Source organism: Botryllus schlosseri, chromosome 2 (assembly GCF_051294905.1).
Source record: "Botryllus schlosseri isolate E-star chromosome 2, Bs_hap1, whole genome shotgun sequence".
NCBI lineage: Eukaryota > Metazoa > Chordata > Ascidiacea > Stolidobranchia > Styelidae > Botryllus > Botryllus schlosseri.
In genome coordinates, this window is record NC_137237.1 from 4,816,701 (window position 1) to 4,833,801 (window position 17,101).

General features: G+C 41.1%; 1 protein-coding gene across 1 annotated transcript; it reads left to right on the forward strand.

Annotated features, from left to right (window-relative positions):
• Positions 1-1,932: 1,932 nt before the first annotated feature.
• LOC145433109 (uncharacterized) lies at positions 1,933-13,368 on the forward strand. The gene is made up of 3 exons (XM_080310046.1): positions 1,933-2,114; positions 6,442-7,153; positions 11,805-13,368. The coding sequence occupies exons 2-3, from the start codon at positions 6,472-6,474 to the stop codon at positions 12,428-12,430; spliced, it is 1,308 nt and encodes a 435-aa protein (XP_080166172.1). The 5' UTR covers positions 1,933-2,114; positions 6,442-6,471; the 3' UTR covers positions 12,431-13,368.
• The last annotated feature ends 3,733 nt before the right edge of the window (positions 13,369-17,101 follow it).

The following is a 17,101-nucleotide window of genomic DNA, read 5'->3' on the forward strand; positions in this document are numbered from 1 at the left end:
TCTGCTACTAATCTGTATTGGAATACTTTATCCTCACTTTTGTAGATTATGTTTGCACATCGCAAGTAATTTTATCATTGCTGAGCAACCTAACGTGACAACGAAAATCACGCCCAGCGCAACATGATTTGCAATGCTTCCAATGTTGTTGTCGTATTTGTGTTGTATATACCGGAATGCGTAACGCCTCTGAAATTATAGCTAGTCAAGACGGCGCTCATATCGCAGATTACCGAAATACCGTCAACGCAATCACGACACGCGGCGCCTTTGAAAGCCCCACCGAGCCTGACATGGCCGCAACAATATACATGTCGGAAGCGATACCACCTTTCCTTTCGCTTATTTACACTGTGTTCTAATGAAGAGGCATAAATCCAGGGAGAAGTGACGTGAGTTTGCGCGAAGAGGCTAGTAATTGCTCATTTCTCCAACTTTGTAATTACTGTTTTACCATGAAAACAAATACGAGACGCACGCAGACGGCGTGGTTTCATTGATCTCAGGCGCCACTGAGATCAGAGCGCTCCACGCGCGTTATATTGTGTTTGCAGTCATATTTTGTATCACGAAACAATATTTCATTGTTACCATCATATCACAGAACCAGATTGAATTCCATCTAGTCCCGTCCGCGTCCGCGAGGCTGAAAACCGCCTTGTAATAAAGTGAGTTAACACAAGTCAGGGATGTTCCATGACGATATTCCGACACATATATGCTGGCGGTCCTTGTGATGTTTTGTCGTGACTGATTTACAATGAATTAATAACACATGACGTCGGTGAGCGTAACAATACGGGATTTATAGCTACGGCACATTGATTGCACAATTAGACTTGCAAATACAATATTTCATTACAACGGCCCAATAAAGCGAATGGGTGAATTTCTTGTGTGGTTGGATTACATCCTACGCGGAGCGTGAGGAGATCAGGAGAAAATATGGGAAAAACATGCAACTTAAGTTTTTCGCGATGTTGAGCATCAGTAGTCTAATTTTCGTTAACGAGAATCATCATTTCCGCGATCATGAAATCCCGGCACATCGTAAAATGAGAAAAAGATACATTCACGATGCCTTTAGTAACAAGAAACGCGAGATAGAAAGTCAGCGTAAAGAAATCCGTGGCCGAGTCGGCTAATCATAAATGTAGCTCTAAGGGCAATAAATGTCAAAAGCATTAGATGGAGATTTCTACTGCTGCCTTTATATGATGAATTTATTTCAACTCGTTGTAGGCATGCTGGCTTTACGGTCTTTCTATTGCTTTATGGCTACGAGGGGCGAACGAGGCTGAAGCTGGTTATCTGCGTCTTTCTCGTCACAGCCTCGCGCAAATACAAAGAATACAGAACACAGCACAGTTTCAGTAGGTAGAATCGACGCTGTGCCCGTTCAGGACACGAAAGCAGACTTTAAATTGATGTATCGCAGAGAGTTGACGTGGAACGGACGCGATTGCAGATTGTAACCACCATCGGACCTGGATATATGTCGCTCAAGCGTCATCTGATTGAGTCAATGTACATGTACACTCCCATATATTTGTAAAGCTTTGGAATATGTGAATACACCGTTGGCACTGATTAGCAATACTGTTCTTCGTGTGAAGATGATATCGTCGGAGGCCACATTTCCGATTTACTGATTACCAAAGGGAAAAAGCATCGTTGCTATTGAGTTCAGATAGATAAGAACTTGATTAGCGTATAAACAGGCGCAAATGTTACTAATGTGTCCTGTTTAATTTGTGGAGATGTGATTCAGTACTATATTCGCCACAAACACAAAACACGCGACTGCACCCGAGCATTTATTTCTGTATCATTGATTCAACAGAATGATGATGGAAGTTGGATTTAGCGAGCGCCATCTTGACTAACTTAGTTACGTCATTTGATTGCGCCGCATCGCAAATAGTTGGCGCGATAACAGGAGTATTGATGCCTCTTTTTCAGATCAGATAAACGACCATAATTTTATTGCTTATCAATAGTGGCGCGTGCCAACATTTGGTTAGATCTTCAAATTCGTGGATTTCGAAAGGGGAAGAGCACTGAGCTGGCTGAAGAAGATTTAGGCTATATTTGATCACGGCGATAAAGCGTTGGTAAGTGGTTTCAATTACTTGTGTAGTATGTCAACGACTACGTGCTGCGATTCGAATAGCCTTTTCTGCAATACTGGATAGCGATTTAGAGTAGCCTGTTAAAAGCCACGAAAACAAAATGGCGACTGTGAAAGCAAAGGCATTTGCAAAGGCCGTTTTATAGCCTACCGTAAAATAAGCGTATGTGCTACATGATTATAAGTCTTGTTTATTTGATACAATATATATTGTATTCCTAGATTGCTGAAATTTTAAAATAATTATCTATTAAGCTATAGCTAGAGAACGACATACGATTACATTTTCCAACTACAGAATTAAAACGGCAGGCAACAGTGGTCATTAATAGGGCTGGGCAAAATCGAGTAGCCGAGTGATTCAATTCTGAATCACGTAATATGCTTCGAGTCGAGTCGAGTAATCGAGTATCACTCATTATGACGTCATAACTGAATGTAATAAGTCAAAGTTCAAACATGTACCGTTTATGCCACCATAAAGAATATAATGCCTCTTATACATCTCATAAATGATACTTTGGTATCATTTTGACCATCCGATTTCATTCCACTTGGTGACAATTCTGTGGCATAATCATGATTCTGGAAATGTGCTACGTCCAGTAAACTTTCGTAGCTTTGTACTATATGTTTCGTATGCTATGATACCGCCAATCAAGGTTTCAAGGCTTCAACAGTGAAAATTAGTATTGAAACTGTAATTCTCGTTGATAAATTAACTTTCAGTGGCGAGGAGCGTATAATTTCAGTACTCGAAAAAATCGTATTTTACTACTCGACTCGAATCATTGAAATTAATACTCGATTCAGATTCGAGTACTCGAATCATTTTGCCCAGCCCTAGTCATTAATAGCCTATCTCTGGAAAATACTGCACTGGTAACATGCGATATACATGAAGCCCATTGTGGCCATAATTATTCCCTTGTCCCTTGTTGCACTGGTCCTTGGATCACATTTATAAGTACAGTATAGGCACAGTATACTGTTAATGTAGTGAAAAATGAGTGAATTGCCGAAATACTTCGGTGAATTCAAACATATAGGCTGCACTGGGTGCTGTTATTGCCGGATAAGATCTGAGCAAATTATCTCCTCCTAATAATATAACCAGTACGATCATTACCATATATAAGGATACTGGCCGTGTCCCGTGTCTATATGAGCGCGTATTGACTTTTAGGATTAAAGTCAGATACTATATGTTAGGCGTGGATCTGTACAAGTGGTGGCGTCACACCCTGGGAAATTTGTTATTCAGATTTGAGACCGACACACATAGCACGTAAAATTTATTAACAATATTAGTATACATAGTACTTCTGCATTAGATAGGAATTCGTTCCGATACGGCAGGTGGCGGGTTTACGAATGAGACTTACTTTGGCGACTATTCTATTGTAGAGTTCAAACATGATGAGTTAGTCGGTATCAGTATCTGTATCTGTATCAGTTTATTAACAATTTTATCATTTCAAAACATCGCAAGACTGCAATACAATGAAAAGGCAGGACTTGGAGTGGTCTTTGTAATCAGACACTCATTATCTATATCTTCGTCACACCCGTGGTTGACCTGATCAAGTCTTCTTGAATAGTATATTTATACTATAGTCAACCCGAATATTTCTGGCTGACATTCATCAGGCGTGTGACGTCATAATTGGCGATACGACTAGTGTTGATATACTAAGATCTTTTGAATTATTTTGACGATTACGCCTGACGAGTGTCAACCGAAAATATTTGGGTTTCTTTCAATATGAATATATCATTCAATTGTATATATTGAAGTTCTATATCTGCAAGAGTCTCTGGAAATAGCCAATAGAGTAAGTGGTATAAGTAAGCCAAACCTAATCGAGTACTCCGAAGAAGTAGAATTGCCGCGTTACTGACCAACACTTTTACAGACTATATCGTCACTGGTCATTTACACAAGGCTCCAAAGTCTGTTGCTGATTTGTGTAATACTGCAGACTTATACCAAGACCAAATTTGATACGGAGTGTGAATCTCCAATACTTTAACAGGTAATCTTGAGTCGACATATTAATCATGCCCACAAAGCATCCCCAGAAGTTACTATTGCAGGCAGGTCGAAATGGTGGTTGATCGGCAGGCCGTCGCTTTCGCTAGACATGTAGTTGTAGATTGAAGCAGCCTACTTTCTGTCATAGGATAGGGGCATGTGGTAATGGCACTATTACAGCACCAGAGTAGTCATATATTTCGCATAGCATTCTATATTTAGACTAATAGGAAACATGAATAACAGTTATAGGCTAATATGCTTCCGTTAAACTGGCAACAAGAATCAAAACAGCTTACTGCCCTTGACATCCATGAAACGATTACGGGAAGGGTCAATCGAGTTGCATATTGCCCATGATGGAAATAGAGAATTGAATTCAATCAATGATGACACAAATGATCATAATTTTGTATAATTTATTGCTGTGTTGACTTTTGACCGGAATTCAACCGCGTATTCTCGGAACAGATATAAATATGTAATATGTAACGCAACCTCCTTACCTAGGAATTCCCATGCTGGGATCACGTCGAAAAGCACGTTTATCTAAAACATATCCCATGCTGAATCGTTAATTAGAAACGATATTTGCTAAAGTGGTCTGGAAGACACTACAAATTTATGCCACTAAATGAAATAGTTATGGGTATACATTATACTCGATGGCCAATGCATTCAAATATTCCACATTTACTTTATTCAGTAGTAAAATACATAATGCGGTAGCACCCAACTGGATTCGAAATAAATTTTATGAAACCTCTTTCAGGTCTCCATGTATCCAGCATGTGGCATGTGTTGTGTAGTAGCCTCGTTAAAATGGCGGCACAATTTATATCTGAGATAAATGATTGTAATGACCCAATATAACTCATTTAATTGCCTTTTAAAATAAAAATGTCTGCAAATTACGTGGCTTAGTGTCAAGGCCGCAAACATTGGACATAAAACATCATTTCGTGATTTGAGTATAGTTTCGATGGCGATTTGGCGGATCATTACCTCGGGCCAAAGCCATCGACTGTTTGCGACCTATAGCTTTTTATATATCATTGTTTACAAACTCCCATCGATCTCATATACCTAGGAATTACTGCCACCTCTCTTTACATTGACTTGGAGTTTGTTGCGTGATTACTATTAACACCTCCATCGTTTGGTTGATCCTTAACCTAATCAAGCGTATCGCTCTTAACGACATTATTTATTACGCGCAAAATCGTTTCATTACTTTTGAAGAGGATTCCATTTCGTTGTCGCACTTCATATAAATATTTGTATCGACTAATTTGTTATCCTTATGATTCTTACAGTATTCGTTATGTGATTTATCCATTCTGCGGGCTAATTTCAGAATAAAACAAAGTAGTCCTGTGTCATAGAATTAAATATGCTATTAGCAACAAACCTCAAACACTGTTTACGATGAGATCGACACGGTATCATTAAAGCGCTAATCTTCACGGGGACGTCGGAGAAGTCAGGTGCAAATGACGATTGGTATTTTAGATATTTTCAAACTTTTGACATCGCTGTTCCGAATAGAATCGGGTCAAGCAACCCGGATCATGGTAAAAGCATCGCGGGCCGTTTTATTAGTGCAATAAAATGGATGACGATATTAATCACCCGGAGCACTGTTAGCTGTAGCTGAGGGAAGGAGTCGTAATATCAGTATGGTACATTGAGAGTATCGAGTCTATTCCGTTTTGAATAGTATACTTGTGACTATATATTACCAGTAACAAGATGGCGTCTGTGTCAATTTAACCGCTCTTTTAGAATCAAATTCGCTGCGGCCCGGCGAATGTCGTGCTAGACAGAAATCCCATGTTAGACGCAGGGATGATTGATATAATAGCCGAACGATTCCTGTGTCAGCATGTCAACACTGCGCTTGACTTTTACGTCCATGTCCCCGTAAATCAAAACCTCTACCACAAATATAGTCACAAGGATGCAAAAAGAAAGCGTAAAAAACACCCGGAATCAAATATTATCTGTAGGTTAATAGACAAGGAGAGGTGCGGATTTTTAAGATAGCAAGCTCTCTTAGGAATGAATAGTTCGCATGGTCGCCGTAACTGTAGATAGAATATTACTATGCCCATGATTCAAGCCGGTCCCTGCTTATGAGTAATTAAGTACAGTAGCGGGTTCTTTGGTACTTCGGATGAGCTAGTGTGCCTGCAATCTGGAAAATTGTTCTCCTGTACAGAATGCTATATCTGTTTACCGTATCGTTATTCACAGCGGCGCCCTTGTGTTGCAGATTAGCGGTACTGAGCTAGATGTGAGCAAGATGCCAGGCGGTGTGTATCCTGGAGAATCTCAATACCCATTACAAGTCTCATCTGGATACAACCAAAGCACAGACAAGGACAGCGGGCACGGAGTATCTAACCACATGAGTCAAAGTACAATTGCAACAATGTCAAGGAATAACCTGCCGCCAGCAGAACACAACAGTAAAATTTCGTCAACGCCAGAAGGCTTGAACCGACATTCCCTGCCGTTGCCTGACTATCAGGACAGTTTCGGGCATCAGCTGATGAAAGACCGCGCGCCTATGCAACTCCCGGACTACCAACAGTTCGGAAACGCCCCGCCTATAGACGTTGGTATGAACGGGACTCATATGTTCAATCGAGTCGATATGGAACACAACCCGAGCCCAGTGAGCGACAAGAAGTTTTCATATTCCACGCTCACCACGAAGCCGAAGAAGCAGAACGGTCAGTACGTGCAGCAACTCGCGGGAGACGACCCGCCTTGCTACGGGCAGCGCGTGAAAGCGGAATTTCTGAGCGCGGACGTTTTCTCGCCGCGATCGTCGGCCTCGGACGCATCCAGTTGCGATCGGCGGATGATGACGTCGTCGTCTGTCGATTCGCTCTCCACGGACAAGTCGCCGGCGAAGCGCGACTCACTGGAATACGACGTGGACGCCCCGTATCAGGACAAGGGCGAGAAGAAATCGGAAGGTGGGAACTGATCTTTTTGGGTCCGAGGGCATGTGAGCATGCGACAGTTTGTCATGAGACATTTCAGCATGCGGATTAAAATTAGGTTTAGATTTGGATTAGATTTCATGTTAGGTAGGTTAGGGTAAGGATTAATTTTGGGGTTAGGAATAGTTGTGGAGTTATAAAATCCTATGGTGAAGTGTGGCATGTTCAACAATCATTTTCGTTGTGTCGCACGCTCAAATGTTGCATGACCCTTGTTCATGAACTGCCTTATATTGGTGATAATTATCATATGAGCCTTTTAGGCTTTGACGGTCCGCTTTATATGGGCTTTCCAGTAAAGTCTACATTTGGTGGTCCCGCCCATGGAAAATGCTGAAGCTACACTTGATGTGAAGTTCGTTACTTGGAATTGGTTCCAATAGTTCAATGGTGACAAGTCTTGAGATTAAAGTATGGGCGAACAATTAGGGCACCCGTAACCAACAGTCTGCACTAAATCGAACTGATCGTATTGAATTCAAACTCTGATAAGCCATGGGCCGAATCAGTGGTCCAAAACTCCGGCGAAAGGCCACTGTAATAACTCGTTAGACGCCGAACGACGTGGGTGTCCGAGCCTACTTCGATGAAGGCCGTATTTCGCGAGGTGAAACAGTCACGTGGCATTTAAGCATTCGTATTCTAGGGATGGTGCTAACGTTCGGTTCAAGTTCGTCGTCCGTGTTCACTGTTCAGTGTAATCCAGAGGTTTGCGTTAGCAAGAGAGGTGCAAATATTGTGAAGCACCAGACTTTTCCAGTAATTTGAACATCATCTGATCAAAATATATTGAATTTCAATTTGATATCATTCGATCCATCACGGTAGCAGAAAGGGCATTCAACATATATCTAAGAAGTCCTAAAGTAACTCTGTTTGTGAGAATTTTGTTTGTCATACCATGCTATTCTAACTTTGAATATTAAAATGAATCGCTTCCGTTACAGCTACGTGCTTCGCCGCACCTTTTTAGGCCAATATTCCCGTGCCACATTCATTGGCAATGCTATATATCTATCGATGATCAGACTGAAAATAGTATATTTTGGTCCGTGGTGCAAAGTAATTTGGGAGCTACGAAGAATCTTCTGAACAGCCAACCAATATTGTGTGTATAAATCGTCGATAAGAATTTCGCTAAAGTCACATCGTGATGAATGACATCTTAAGAATTACACCATGTGTACTATGTTTTTTTAATGATTGCTATTTCGAGTCAAACTTACACGGACTGGGTGCGTGGACACAAAGCCACAAGTGCTTTCCATTGCAACTCTTATCGAACCCAAATTCTAAAGAATTCAATCCGAATATATAGGCTATGCTAATTCCTTTAAGAGCGAGAGAGAGAGAGAGAGATATGATATTCTTTCTCGCCTGCACCATCGAGATGCTTTGGCGACGGAGTTGCGATACGGCCCCATGAGGTCATCTAGTCTGCGCCCCCGTTTCTTTTCTCCTCCATGCTATCCGTGATTGCTGAGCGCCTAGCAGGATAGCTGCGAATACCATTTTTCGAGTCTTTGGTATGACCCGGCCGGGGATCGAACCCACGACCTACCGCTCGAGAAGCCGGACGCATAACCATTACACTATCTCGCTTTTAGCGAGGCTAAAAGTGTAAAATCTATCAATCTGAAGAAAACAGATGTGGACCTGGACATGTACGACCTATACGTATATTTGTACGTATGTATAATGTACAGGACTAAGTATGGTAAACAACTATGGATTGTTTGGATTGGAAGCGTCTCTCCAGTAAACTGCATTGTGGCCTTGTGGGTACGTAGTTGATGAAGTATGCAATGTGGTGTAACTTGCAGTCATAGGCTCGCGACAATCTTTCAGGGGTTGTTTTGTGTTCATGGTATTTCGACCACATTGATCATTTATGTCCAGGCGAGTGTTCCTTATTACAATTCCTGATATGCCGACTTGTTGCAGTGTTTCGTATCCTCCCCGCGTTCATAATAGACACCACTGGCTGTTATAAGGTCACCGATCGCATATACTCAAAGTCCATGTATAGCCCACACGATTTGCTGTCGAATAGAATGTTGATACTCGTAAAACCGAGAAAACAACTACCAAAATAACGGCACGATCCTGCGTAAAATATTAAATTAATGGGAACAAGCCCAAGACATGATAAAAAATAATCACAGCACTGGAGAAGGAATTTACTCGGAACGGTTTTCAAAATCATGTAGCGTGCCGCATGTCTGAGAAATGGTTCTAACTGATACAGGTAAAAGCTTTTTTTCCGTTTTGCTAATATTTTAAACAATACCTGCTGTTATCACATGCCGGTTTCCCGTAAATGGAATAGAATATTTTTTTAATGTGAGACGTTGCTGGCAGGAACCAGTAAATCCGCGATATCTTCATTTGATTACGCATTAACTTAAAATAAAAGGCTTGAACGAATATAGACTTTTCAATACACAATCCAATTTCATAAATCTGGGAGAATTAATAGCTTCAAAGGATGCATATTAACCGATAAATTTGACTGATTGCGTGCTAACCAGACGGGGATATATTTATAGCTCAGGCAAATCTGGAATTAGGCTGAATCTATATCATTCGTATATATTACTGTATGTCATTATGTATAAATATGGCACAATATGTTTCTTAATGTCAAGTTATGCTTCATTTATGCAGAATTTTTTTATTTATTTGAAAAAATACCTCTTTACAACATAGGAAGTTATACGTTTTTCGGCGACCGGATTTATACGCGTTTACGGGTCAGTGAGATGCCGAGCGATTCCGTAATTCTGAAAAAATTAAAATATGAATGTATATCACGTATGTATTATATACTACTGCGCTGTTAAATCATTATCATTGGCGACTCCAAAATGTAAAGCCACACTATTTCCAGCGCCATGAAAATGAAACTTCTAATCTACGCCGCGCAGACGGCAGGCACGTGCCCAACGTAAGATTGATGATCGCTACGTGAATGCTGATGAAGATTAACGAGAGGAGATTTTACATCCAATTGAACTACGTGGCGACACCGCATACCTGACCGAATGTGTACCGTTCATTAAGTCTGAGCCAGTAATTACCTTACAAGGATATAATATATACTTCATTCCCGTTTTAATCACAATCGCCGCTATATTTACAGCATACCGTCCTTATAATACCTGATATTCATAACTATATTTCAAGTGTTTCTTGGAGGCACAGAACTTCAATATACAATTGAATAATATATTCATATTGAAATAAACCCGAATGCGGTTGACACTCTTCAAGGGTCAGTAACTATAGTAGAGAATTCAAAAACTTTGTATATTCGTAATGAGATAAACTCGGATGTTTCGGCTGAATATGGGACCATCTGATAGGTACCTTCGACTCCAGGAGGCAGGGTTGTAACCAAGTCACAAGGCTCCGAGTCACAAGTCAATCTCACTTTTATAGTTTTGACTCGAGTCAAGTCGAGTCATTTCAATTCACCACCGAGTCAAGTCCGAGTCCAAGTCAGGCAGAGGGTCGAGTCCGAGTCATGGAATTATGACTCGAGTCCGAGTCCAAGTCATTGTATAGACTGCTCAGTTTCCAGTTAAAGTCTTGGTAAACTCACTTTTTATAACTCTGTTTGGTGATATCGGATGTTTCGCATTTATAATATACCAATTTACCTCACTTTTAGCTGTTTCTGGTCGCATATTCAAGTACCAGTACCAACAGACGAAATCCTAATAGAATGTTGGCTTCGGAATTACAATGAAATGTCGGTCTTGGCCGTCTGAGTTTCGAGTCAATGACTTGGTTCGAGTCATGCGCAATGACTCGATTCCAAGTCGAGTCAATACACAGATTGACTCGAGTCGAGTCGAGTCATTTCCGTATTTTGAAAAACTGACTCGAGTCTAGTCGAGTCATCAAAAAATCGTGACTCGAGTCGGACTCGAGTCGAGTCATGACTCGAGTCATTACAAACCTGCCAGGAGGTGAGATTTCACTCAAATTTGTGAGATGCAATATCCATAATAAATCTAAAAGTACTGCACCGCACTGTAAATAGATAGGTGGATAATAATTGTATTTACTAGATTTTACAACATATGGTGTCATTGGCGAGGCGTGAAAATCATCGCTGTGACTCCTTCTGGTAGGGTCGAGAAGACGCATATGAGTCAGATGCACCATTTCATATGTAGATACATCCCAGGAGGGCACCATTCTACACCAATATATCCATGTGGATTGTTACATTTAGTTCAGTTATTCCAACCGGAACGGGGAATGAGTAACAAAGTTTCAATTAAAGTTTCCCCTTAGCGAAAAGAGTGTGCAGTGCACTGTGCATTCACACCTAAAGGGCAGACATGGGTGCGGTAGGCTTCATGAAAACAGAACCTAACTCAGAATTACATCGCGGTCATAAATCCTACGTGTCTATCTGCATACCTTCCTACACGATCCTATTTACATGTCGTACATGCATTGCATAATTTGGAATAACTAAGTCTGAGACTGGTATCATTTGTATAGCTTCATTTAAACGCATGCATTCTTACGATAAACGGACGGAATCGGTATTGATTTCAATGCGCTTCAAGGATTATAATTTGTTAACGCGTTGCTATCTCTCACGCAGACGAAGACCCCACGAAACACTGGCTGACCGCCAACGGCCGCAAGAAAAGAGTTCCGTACACAAAGTACCAACTACTCGAACTAGAGAAAGAGTTCCATTACAACCAATACCTGTCGCGCGAACGCAGACAAGAAGTAGCCAAAGCGGTCACCCTATCCGACAGACAGGTCAAGATCTGGTTTCAAAACAGGAGGATGAAATGGAAGAAAGAGAAAAAGGAGGAGAAGGTCCGCGACGGAATCAGTCTCCCCCCGCCGCCTCATATTCTCCACCCTCACAACCACGGGAATCCGATGCATCAAGCTCACTTTTCGCCACTTACTCATTACTCTGGTACGGCAGCAGCTTTCGCAGCAGCGGCTAGTATGGGCCACCACCATCATCACCCTTCAGCTGGCGGTATCGGTACACATCACCACCCTCACTTCAACGGATCACTATCAGGACACAACGGCCCGCCTTCTCACTTTCAACACCCCTCCTATTCAACCCCCCATTCCGCCATGCCTGGTTCGATGGCCGCTGTCGCCGCGGCTGATTTTTTTTCGTCATTCCAGCACCACCATGGCTATCAAGTACCCCGCGATCCATCGGGCGGGTTACAGCTGGGGTGCATGTATAACTGATAGCTAAATTCGATTCACCCCTACGTTTGGAATACGGCCATAAGTTAAGCGTGTATGAAACCCTGTTTCAACGTGTAGAAATCTCCCGTAATGAAGGGAAATGATTTCGTGTCACGTAAACACGTTATGCAAACAAACTATGTTCGTGTATGGCGTGTAGGTATTTGTTGCTGTTTTATTATTTATGGTGTTTCTACATCTACTGTCATGCTACATCAGGCAGATATTCTATATTTTGGCTCATTGCACGGCACAACTCCGTTCTATAGACTTTATTGCTTCACCGCTAATGCGGACCGGGTGAGGAGCTTATAGATAAACCTCCAACGAATAAGGAAGAAATTTTTGAGTCAACCTCGAACTGGCACTCCGCCAGTGTTGCAGCAGTGGAATGTACCACTACACTACTCGCCACCATGGCGGTAGTTGATCCTCGTTTAATTATATGAAGCCTTCTTTTCTGTTAGCGAAAAAGGTTCATATTACTATCCTATATGCGCGTAAACAGACCCCAACTCCATCTTACCACATATCTCCAGTCACTGTATGTATAGGTGTATTTGGCTCAACGGGTGTTAAAGAAACATTTTGTAGAAGAACGTGCAGCTGATGCACTTTGCTACACGCTATTGGGGGTATCAGTAGATTCCACGATTTTCATTTATCGTATATGTGAGTATTATTTCCAATGCAGTATATGCCTATACTTTTGAAATTCGTCTAGGTTTGTCTACAGGGTACATTCAATAATTTTAAATTTCCGTCGACCACTTTGTGCCAGGCATAATATATGTCTGTTAATGTTTTTTCAGCCATTTATTTTATGTATACCGATCATATTTTATGTTTTATATGCTCCGGTAGAATGCGTTTTTTACGACACTAATCGATCTACCCGTTCTGTTTCTACAGTAATTAAATTCCATTTCATATGCAAAGAGGGTGGAATTCGCTCATTTTAGATGGGGACTAATTTTATAGGGCTTACGTACTGTAGACAATGATACAGCGATTTAAGACTTTATATTATATCACGAAGGCGATGCATTTCTTTGACGCTCCAGCGAAATATTAGACAACGCGATTGTCCGTTGAATTTTGATCAAAAACAAAATGTCACCTATACGTCGACGCGGCATTCAGATCTTTGCTCTCATCTAAATTAAATGTCATTCACCGGAGGTGTTTTTTGTTTAATTTCCTCCAGATTATACAGCGATGATTAATGGGCAAACGATGGGCAGTTTCTTGTGCCCACAGTTTTATTATGATACAGGGAAATTTACTGCTTTGCACAAGCTCATCTTATTGCTTGCGAAACAAGTCGTTACATCCCAATCACATACATCAGCTTATAGCATGATGTGTAATGAGGGTATAGTGAGCAAATAACTGAACGTTTGGCAGTTGGTTCGCTTTACTTTGGAAACTATATGCGGTTTCCCGTTGTGTTCCTGATCTTTATTCACTTTAATGCGGACCACGAATTAGCGCCAATATATGATTTATTGCAAATGAAATAGTTTATGCAAATGAGGATCCCCCAAAGTAAACTATAAAGTCGTATAGAATGTATAAAAATATTATACAGACCTATCGCACTATCGTCTATAGCAGGGTGATCCGACTCTGCGAGCAAAGCGGGCCCGGGGCCTACGGTCGGATGGCGTACCGCCAAAAACGTAACGAGGTTTGATGAATTTTCGATTTTGTCGGAAATAGCAATGATTTAGCTTAAAAGCTACTAATAGGGTTGGCGAGGGCCCGCCTGCCATATGGCTTGGAACACCCTGGCGTACCGTTTATGCATATCTATACCCGACGAAGAGCCCTCCTTACCAGGGTGTCAGGAAATCCTGTGATAAGCATGGAAATGGTATATTTGTTACGTGGAGCAAAAGTAGTTCCCGGGCTCCGATGATTCCCCGAACATCCCTACAATACTGGGTGCGAATGCGGTGCGATTTCACAGAACTTTTACCAGAACATCTTGAAATAATCCATTTCGTTCACGCCACATCGTTATGAGCACCAGATACAATATTTTATGCATACAGGAGAGTGGACATAAAGGCAAAAGCGTTTACCAATATCGCTTCTGTCGAAACAAAATTCGAAATGATTCAATCCATATTTTTGCTCATTTCGTTAACCAGAGATATGTTTAATGGAACTTTATCAACAAGCACAATAAGTTACATAAGGCCTCAGTTATTATGCACCATACAATCAACAGCAGCGTAACCGTACCATAACACAAGCATGGATGTACGACTGCGCCAGCACGTGTACATACGTACGTAAATAACTTTGAAGCCAGCTGGCCCCTAATAGTAACTGACCCAAGCTCAGGATTGAAATTGTACAGGAGTTCTAGTTTTGACAAGCCATGTAAAGTTACATTGACATGTAATCCAAATTACGGAAGTCCCATTGCTTTAATTTATGTTACCGACTTTTATTTTCATAAATAGACGTAATCAAACCAAAACCACACCGCGAAGAGTGGAGGTGGAGTTGTCTTTAAGTGTGCATAAATTGGTTATGTCTATATATGGGGCAGGAAAAAACGAGTACCTGACTGATTCAATTGCTAGTTTCAGGTTTAGATTAGATTCAGTAATTTGGACATCATTTGCTTTTACGTCAAACTTAAAAAAAGATTTAACAGTAGAAATCTGAGTAAAAAACGTTATATTTTACTTTCGGGAACAATGGCAAAGAAGTGTCTTGCTGAAACGAAAATAGTCTTTTTTAAATGAGCCCCTCCACGACGAAGAGGGTGGGTGGGTATCTGATTCCTAAGACTACTCCAAGTTGTTTCGAGACCTTCCTGTCTTTTTATTGTATCGCATTTTTTTGTGCAGTATTGAACTGCTAAAATTGCTAATAAACCAAGCTGGCTGACAAGAAAAATCTAGATATTACCCGAAACAATATTCGTTCTCCATAAATTATATTATTCAGAGGCTGTAGGAGCAGGATTCCTATACTTGAAATGTCGCTTGTCCCTCCCCTTCCTACACCAGCATGCCGTTTTTACAGTGCTCTTTATTATCATCTAGCGACACACATCACTGCAAGCAACACCACGCAGGTGTGGCAGTGGAGAGTAATGATTTGAATCGGATCCAATGAATTAAACGTGACGCACAAAACCTGCGGTGTGATAAGCGCCACTATATCACGATTTTACTGCTACAAATAATAATAACAATAATACCAACTGCATAGCGTTGGGATCAGCATATATGTACATTGTACAAGCAATAGAGTTAAATGCAACGGAGTAGTCAGACTTCATCTCATAGCAATTGCTTAACTTACTAAAAACCAGTGGCGGCTCGTGAGTTTTCACAATATCGGGTAGGGGGGCAAGGGGTCCACGCGATTTTAATGGCCTAACTGACGTCACAATAGTGTATTCCGACGTGAAAATGTGACTTCGTAGTGGTCACACACAGTTTGTATGGTGTATAGACATTGGGCATGGTTAACTAGGCTTACGTATTTCAAATTGTTCGGAAGAAAATATGGAGTGGAGTAGTTCCTACCTGCATATTTTAACGTTTATATCAGTAGGCCTATATTGCGCGGCGTGATTTCATAGTTGCAAAATATTCAATGACGAGTTCGTTGTAATCTGGAATACCCAGAATGACAGTGCTGAGAATCGTGGGCACATCTAACGCATCGAGCCTATATCTTTACGCATCCCGATTCTAAGAAAAGTCGCGATGCGGTTTAATTAGGGGTACCATATTTTGGAAATGTGAAAAGAGGACACTTCTTCAAAATTTTCAGACTTGGAACACCGAACGGAAAATCTTGAAACATGGTAAAATTTTTGCACTTCATGGTCGGTTGACTAAAAAAAGGCCAACTTTCTGGCTCGGCTCCCAAAATACAGTTTTTGCAGTCTTTCTTATCAGTTGGTTGACTAAATAATAAAAAAAGGTCATCTATCGGATCCAGCTCCCGAAATAGCCACCGGAGCGTTCCTTCAGTGCTGATTTACTGTATTTTGCCCTATATTTAACCAAAATTATCAAAAAAGAGGACAAAATCTCAAAAAAGCGTACGTTGGGCGCCCGCCGAGGACACTTTCAAAAAAGTAAAAAAAAGGACAATTCCTCTTAGAAGAGGACGTATGGTAATCCTAGTTTTAATGTGCTGAAACCATGCTCGTATTCTACGGACGGAATCGGGGTGGTAAATATGATATTTAAAAAGTTAGTTACTTACTGCTGCAAAGTTGATAGAAAGCGATTTTTAACTATCGGAATTTTGAAAGTGGTTAAACTATACTTCGGAGAAAGATGTATTGGAATATAAACAAGTCAACTCGAGTCGAGCAATGTCGACCATCCGGTAATATCGAAACACCGTTTGCAGTAGACCACATGCTTCAGATCACAATACCCAATTTCGTTCTAACTAGAGACATTTCCTCTGGCACCAGCAGTGTAAAATGGTATGACAAAGCGTCCTTATCCTCGCTTACACGCCAGCTATTCATTTTTTATCGAAATACGTTGGGAAAAGGGTAAGCGTGCGCTTTCCTCCCGCGTACGATTAGATCAATGGACAATTTATAGGCTGATAAGGACCGAGTCTCTCTACCTCTAATTATTGCTCTAAAGCAAACTGCATAAACGGCGTACGGAGCAG